This window comes from Oncorhynchus gorbuscha, linkage group LG24 (assembly GCF_021184085.1).
Source record: "Oncorhynchus gorbuscha isolate QuinsamMale2020 ecotype Even-year linkage group LG24, OgorEven_v1.0, whole genome shotgun sequence".
Lineage (NCBI taxonomy): Eukaryota > Metazoa > Chordata > Actinopteri > Salmoniformes > Salmonidae > Oncorhynchus > Oncorhynchus gorbuscha.
The window spans coordinates 41822343-41829568 of record NC_060196.1 but is presented as its reverse complement, the minus strand read 5'-3'; the positions used below and the strand labels follow the sequence as shown (position 1 = coordinate 41829568).

At 41.8% G+C, this 7226-nt stretch overlaps 1 protein-coding gene across 1 annotated transcript; it reads left to right on the top strand.

Annotated features, from left to right (window-relative positions):
• The first annotated feature begins 1786 nt into the window (after positions 1–1786).
• On the top strand, positions 1787–3781 carry LOC124012827 (mediator of RNA polymerase II transcription subunit 10). Its single transcript, XM_046326816.1, has 4 exons — positions 1787–2063; positions 2418–2501; positions 2650–2752; positions 3005–3781. The coding sequence occupies exons 1-4, from the start codon at positions 1942–1944 to the stop codon at positions 3098–3100; spliced, it is 405 nt and encodes a 134-aa protein (XP_046182772.1). The 5' UTR covers positions 1787–1941; the 3' UTR covers positions 3101–3781.
• The last annotated feature ends 3445 nt before the right edge of the window (positions 3782–7226 follow it).

Below are 7226 nucleotides of genomic sequence, written 5' to 3'. Positions count from 1 at the left end.
CGGCTGGTGGTCCTTTGGCTGGTGGACCATTCTTGATACACAAGGGAAATTGTTGAGTGTGAAAAATCCAGCAGTGTTGCAGTTCTTGACACAAACCTAGGCAACATGATAGATAATAAACAGTAGCATCAGCATATGTGATCTGTCAAAAGTGTCAATGCAGATAGTCAGGGTAGCTATTGCTTAACTATTGAACTAACTATTTAGCAGTCTAATGGCTTGGGCGTAGAAGCTGTTCAGGGTCCTGTTGGTTTCAGACTTGGTACGGCTTGCATGTGCATTAGCAGAGAGAACAGTCTAATGGCTTGGGCGTAGAAGCTGTTCAGGGTCCTGTTGGTTTCAGACTTGGTGCATTGGTACGGCTTGCATGTGCGTTAGCAGAGAGAACAGTCTATGGCTTGGGTGGCTGGAGTCTGACAATTTTTAGGACCTTCCTCTGACACAACCTGGGATAGAGGATCTGGATGGCTGGGAACTCGGTCCCGGGGATGTATGCACTACCCTCTGTAGTGCCTTGTGTCAGATGCCAAGCATTTGCCATACCAAGCGAGGATGCAGCCAGTCAAAATGCTGTCAACGGTGCAGCTGTAGTCCTTTTTGAGGATCAGAGGGCCCATGACAAATCTTTTCAGCCTCCTGAGGGGCTGAATATGTTCTGTGCATTAACCATTTTTGAAAGTTAGTCTGTTCTGGCTTCCTAGATGTGACATGTTGAAACTCATGAAAACCCACCATGTGAAACCTTCAAAATAAAGCTTTCATTCTATCAATTATAATTCAACAATATCACTTTTGGTGTTAAAATGAGTAGTTATTGGTAGTGTTTTAAAATATAATAACTAGTCATGTAAACAGTTGTTATATTTTATGAAATCAGATTTATAGCACTGTTCCACTTCCCCTGAATGGTGTTTGAATGGTGGGACAGGGACCTTTTCCGCTATAAAAATGCACAAAATGAACCTTTAATAAATGTAAATGTATTTTCCTTCATTAGATGTTGTATAATACATTGACATATGTTGTTTTAGTTGTTCATAACATCTCTGAATCGATGTATTTGTTAAATAGAAAATACAGCATAGGATGACGGTGGAAGGAATTAGAGGGAAATAATAAGATAGGAAAGAAAGGAAGCACATGATGTGCAATAAAGGGGGATAGAAAAGAGGCTACATTCATGAAAGGGGGCAGAATTTTGGGAAAGTAGAGGTGTTTCAGGATCAAGTAATAGATGTGCAGACTCCTTTAGTTAGATTTTCACCAAGAGCCTGGAAGGTCCCCAAATCGATTTTCCAAAGGCATGGAGAGGGTTTTGTAGAAAGGTTATTGTCACATATTGGTAAAAAAACAAGTTTGTTATCGGATAGATATCTACAGGCTTCTACAAAGTCTTATTGATGAATTCATAACAAGTGTGAGGTGAAGTGGGACACTAGGGTAAGGTTATTATATTACAAAGTGGCATTCAACCAGCTGTCCTAAGTAGCCTACAAAGTATTTGACTATATTTTACTATAGTTGTATTGCTTTATTGCACTGCTTTTATGAATTGAAAACACTTATAAAACACTGTCCATCAATATATAAACACATGCTTTCAAATGACCTGTATTAAAAATGCATGGTGATGATGATACATTCTAACAATCAATTTTACAAGTTTATAAGACCTTGTACAAATAGCAAGTTGCAACAATGTGTCTCTGACTATTTCAGAGCACGACGCTTTGCAGCAATCTGGAGCTGCAGACGGCAGGCTGTCGCTACGGCAACTACACATTCGCCAATGATTGGTTCTTACCCTTCGGGAAAGCAGTGTAGTACTATGGGAGTCTGGATAGCGACTGAAATTGTGATGAATTGACAAAAGGCTTTGTTTGTCTTTTTACATTTCATGTTTATGAGAACTGAAGACATAGATAACATTTTGTTTGAGACATGGCTGAGAAATTTGATAACCTCGAGGAGCATCTCGAAAAGTTTGTTGAAAATATTCGACAAATGGGAATCATCGTTAGCGACTTCCAACCTAGCAGTCAAACAGGACTCAACCAAAAACTGTAAGTTTTGCCAGTTGGCTAGCTAGCTAGGTGTTTCTAGAATTACTAGCCATCATAGCTAGTCCCTTAAATATGTGACTGCCAACTCCCCGTTATCAATACACCACAGTTGTGTAAAAAAGACAAACTGGTTAGTCAATGCTAACTAGCTTCCACATAGCGAGCTAGCTAGTACAGTCAATACATGTTATAGACACACAGCATGGTATAAAATACTTAACATAATATTAATGACCTGATTTAATTGCTGACTAACTATCAGTAATGTTGAGGTAGTTCGTTGTATGGTAGTTGTATATTTTGCCTGCTAACGTTAGTTGTTGAAATGTCTATCCTCGATTCTGTGCCTTTCAGAAACTACATGATCACGGGACTGCAGGACATTGAGAAATGTCGCCAGCAGCTACATGAGATCAACGTTCCTCTCGAGGCATTTGAGTGAGTAGCTGTACCTACCAACTTGTACACACACCTGACATTTCTAGCTGTAGTTTGTGAGCCTCGGAAGCCCTGGCTTCTCGTGCAACTTTTGAAAGCCTGGGGAAGCCTAACTAAACCAATGTAATGTTTTGCCTCATGTTGTCAGATACATAGACCAGGGGCGTAACCCCCAGCTGTACACTAAGGAGTGTCTGGAAAGGGCCCTGGCCAAGAACGAGCAGGTCAAAGGCAAGATTGACACCATGACGGTAAGTGGCAGTAGATTCAAGCCTAATAAAGACATGTAAATAGATTCAAGAAGTTACTTAATGACAAGTAGTCATGGTTACACTTTACTCAGTCTGCTGGTATAATGCCTTAGGATTGTAAGACTTGTCATAAGAATATATAATCCTCTTATATTGTCTTATTACCATTAAGGCCATAATGGTTCTTACTAAATAACAGTAAATAAACTTTAGCTTCAAACTCTGACCCCTCTGTTCTGTCTCTGGTTGCAGAAGTTTAAGAGCCTGCTGATCTCTGAGCTGGGCAAGGTTTTTCCAGAGGAGATGACCAAGTACAAGGCTATCCATGGAGATGACCCCCCATCATAGTGACCCCAGAACTTTATCCCTGACCCCTAACCCCCCTACTCAAAGCCACAGTGAGGTTTCACAGGGCAGGATCAATTAGTCAGCCAGATGACGTGTATTCATATTCAGGGTTTATGAATGGGAAAGTGGGTTGTTGACATTGATCAATCACCTAGTCTGAGATAATGAGACAGCTGTAGAGGTAGTTGGAGGAGAAATTATTTGATGTGGGGAGAGTAATGTGGCAGGAATTTTCCATGGAAGGGTACAAAATATTGGACAAAAACAAAACAAAAAAAAAATAATCACAAATGAGCTAGAGCTGAGGATTGGATAGTAAGAACTGGCAGCCAAGAACCTATTGACTTTTCAACTATCTTTTTGTTGTACTGGAAATATGTAATTTACTCAGAATGTGATATCTGGCTAACTGTTTCCTCCTGCTGTGTGAGATCCCACCTAGAACATGTATATAATGTTTCTACTTATACAGAACCTTTTTGTAAAGACTAAAGATCATTGTACAACACTGAAGATCTGGACTGGGACTCTGTTTTGTATCAAGCTCAAGTATCTAAATGCATCTTGTACATGATCAACAAATTAGATCAGAGATTTACAACACACATTTTGTGTTTTGATTGAATCTTGTTTGTTTTGCTTTTTGTTTTATATTGCAAATAAATGGTCTTGTGATTGGAAGATTAGTGTGGTATTTACTCCCATGTTAGCGCCTTGTAGACTACAATTCATAAACAGGATCTTGATTTATAACAGGTATAAGTGGTAAAGGCCTCAATGTCCCATTCTTTCATCCAAAGGTCAATCACTATGGACATTACATTATAAGAGGTTGTGTTCAGTGGGTATTAAAGAAGGAAATGGAAGAAAATGTTTTTTTTTTACCCACCTACCAATAGGTGCCCTTTGCAAGGCATTGGAAAACCTCTTTGGTCTTTGTGGTTGAATCTGTTAGAAATGCACTGCTTGACTGAGGGATCTTACTATGTGTGAGGTACAGAGATGAGGTAGTCATTCAAAAATCATGTTGAATTATTATTGCACACACGGTGAGGTCATGCAACATTATGTGACTCGTTAAGCACATTTTTACCCCTGAGCTTATTTAGGCTTGCCATAACAAAGGGGTTGAATACTTATTGACTCAAAACATTTCAGCTTTAAATTTTGAATTAATAAAAAAACAACACATGAATCCACTGATGTTATGGGGTATTGTGTGTAAACCAGTGATACAAACTCAATTGAATCCATTTTCAATTCAGGCTGTAACAACTAAATGTGCATAATGTCAAGTGGTGTGAATACTTTCTGAAGACACTGCAGGTATCGACTTCTCAGCCGATGAGGCTGCCATCAACCTTCACAATGCCCTGAGGTCGCAGTTGATTAATTCCACTTAGGTTCTCCACAATGCAGGTGTGTGTGCTCCCTGGATGACTGGTTGCTTAGTAATTGGCGCGTTAATGACAGAGCCCTCAGTGCTCTTTAGTGACGCACAGACGTGACAATGCAACCTGTCCTCAGGGGAAACGGGTGACGTCATATGTATGTGTGCAGGGTACAGGTAGGTGGCGGATGTCATCAAACGGACACTATTCTCAGTGCTTTTGTTTTCTTATCTTCCTTCTCTTTTTCCTCATCTCTCTTCCTCCCCTACTTGTCTTTGTCCTTTACTTGTACTGTGCTGTCAACATCTTATCTCCTCTTCCGGTGTATTTTCATCACCTGCTAACCTCTCCCATTTCTCAATGAGTTTTGAAGGAATTGTCAGTGACAATGCATCATAGGTCAGGGGTAGACCTTTCAGTCACCAGAAACACAGCGAAAGGCTTTTGATGTAAATGTACTTTGGATGTTTTTGTCCAGTTTATTGTTATTCACTTTTTATTCGGTTTGCGTACGTAGATGAGAATGGCTGTGGCATTTCTCTAGCTGAATGTGTGTGTGTGTGTGTGTGTGTGTGAGAATTACTTCTTGTGAGGTACGTTTGACTTCCTCTATTTACCTCGTCCTCCTCATGTGCTCTCAGGCTAGTCGCCTCCAACGCGAACATCCTCGGCCGTTACCTAGGTTACCTACCTTCTCTATTTTATGATGGCCACATTCTTTTTATTTGATTTATTTTTTTGTCTTCAGAATTCCTCCCAGGAGTGAGACAGAAAGAGAGGGGGGATGTGGGGTTTCTTGATTGAAATAGTCTTGCTGCTAGAGGTGGATCCTCTTGCTCTTTGTTATATGCAGTTCCTGGCCTTGAGTAGTGTTTATGACACTGAATGCTATCTAGTTCAATGAGGGTACTGGAAAAAAATAATTTTAGTTCCTAACAGTTACTTTTATTAGTTAAAGTGATGTCGTATTCCTATTGTAAACTATAGATGGTAAATGTATGAAGTTGTGTACATTAATGCAACATAATTAACATAGTTAAGGCTCCTGTGTAGAGCATGGCACTTGCAGTGCAGGGTTGTGGGTTCAATTCCCACGGGGGTCCAGTATGAAGAAAATGTCATTTCACAAGTGTAAGTCACTTACGCAACAGCAATCTCTTCCTTGATAAGGGTCAGAAGACAGTCCTTCTGTCGCTCCTGTTACTATGGTAACACCCCTCCCCGGTACCTGGCTAGATGCAGAGACAATTGCCCATGCCATGTGTGTGTTTAATTGCATATTAAGTGAGAAGGCAGTAGGTGTGTGTGTTTGTTATTCATATTAGAGCCCTAGAGGACAATAAAGGCAGCCAATAGAATCCGCTTTGATGAGACCGACACACACACACACACCAGCCTTAGAACAGAAGGTCCTCAGGTCACCAGAGAGGCATTGACGATCTCTAGGATCACTTTACTTATTCAGTTACCTGTAGTAGAGACGGATAGAATGACTGTTACCTAGTACGTCTATGGTTCCTCAAGGTCCATTTACACACTTGCTGTTAACATGAATCACCAAGGAAAAAGACACCTCTACCCTTGCACCATTCTGAAATATCCCTGCTTAGAGGAGAGGGAGATGAGAGAGGGAGAAATAGTCAAAGAGAGAGAAGATGAGAGGGGGGAGAAATAGTCAAAGAGAGAGAAGAGGAGAGGGGGGAGAAACATTCACAGAGAGAGAATAGGGGGAGAAACATTCAGAGAGAGAGAAGAGGAGAGGGGGAGAAACATTCACAGAGAGAGAAGAGGAGTGGGGGAGAAACATTCAGAGAGAGAGAGAAGAGGAGAGGGGGGAGAAACATTCACAGAGAGAGAAGAGGAGAGGGGGAGAAACATTCAGAGAGAGAGAAGAGGAGAGGGGGAGAAACATTCACAGAGAGAGTAGAGGAGTGGGGGAGAAACATTCACAGAGAGGGAAGAGGAGAGGGGGAGAAACATTCACAGAGGGAGAAGAGGAGTGGGGGAGAAACATTCAGAGAGAGAGGAAAGGGGGAGAAACATTCAGAGAGAGAGTAGAGGAGAGGGGGAGAAACATTCACAGAGAGAGAAGAGGAGAGGGGAGAAACATTCAGAGAGAGAGAAGAGGAGAGGGGGAGAAACATTCACAGAGAGAGTAGAGGAGTGGGGGAGAAACATTCACAGAGAGGGAAGAGGAGAGGGGGAGAAACATTCACAGAGAGAGAAGAGGAGAGGGGGAGAAACATGCAGAGAGAGAGAAGAGGAGAGGGGGAGAAACATTCAGAGAGAGAAGAGGAGAGGGGGAGAAACATTCAGAGAGAGAGAAGAGGAGAGGGGGGAGAAACATTCAGAGAGAGAAGAAGAGGAGAGGGGAGAAACATTCAGAGAGAAGAGGAGAGGGGGAGAAACATTCAGAGAGAGAGAAGAGGAGAGGGGGAGAAACATGCAGAGAGAGAGAAGAGGAGAGGGGGAGAAACATTCACAGAGAGAGAAGAGGAGAGGGGGGAGAAACATTCACAGAGAGAGAAGAGGAGAGGGGGAGAAACATTCAGAGAGAGAGAAGAGGAGTGGGGGGAGAAACATTCAGAAACATTCAGAGAGAGAGAGGAGTGGGGGAGAAACATTCAGAGAGAGAGAAGAGGAGAGGGGGAGAAACATTCACAGAGAGAATAGAGGAGTGGGTGGAGAAACATTCAGAGAGAGAGAAGAGGAGAGGGGGAGAAACATTCACAGAG

Excerpts from the sequence above, each read along its gene's own strand:
- LOC124012827 (XM_046326816.1), top strand. The coding sequence starts at position 1,942 with ATGGCTGAGAAATTTGATAACCTCGAGGAGCATCTCGAAAAGTTTGTT. Across the intron at positions 2,064-2,417 it reads ACAGGACTCAACCAAAAACT|AAACTACATGATCACGGGAC; the intron begins GTAAGTTTTGCC and ends TGTGCCTTTCAG. Across the intron at positions 2,502-2,649 it reads GTTCCTCTCGAGGCATTTGA|ATACATAGACCAGGGGCGTA; the intron begins GTGAGTAGCTGT and ends TCATGTTGTCAG.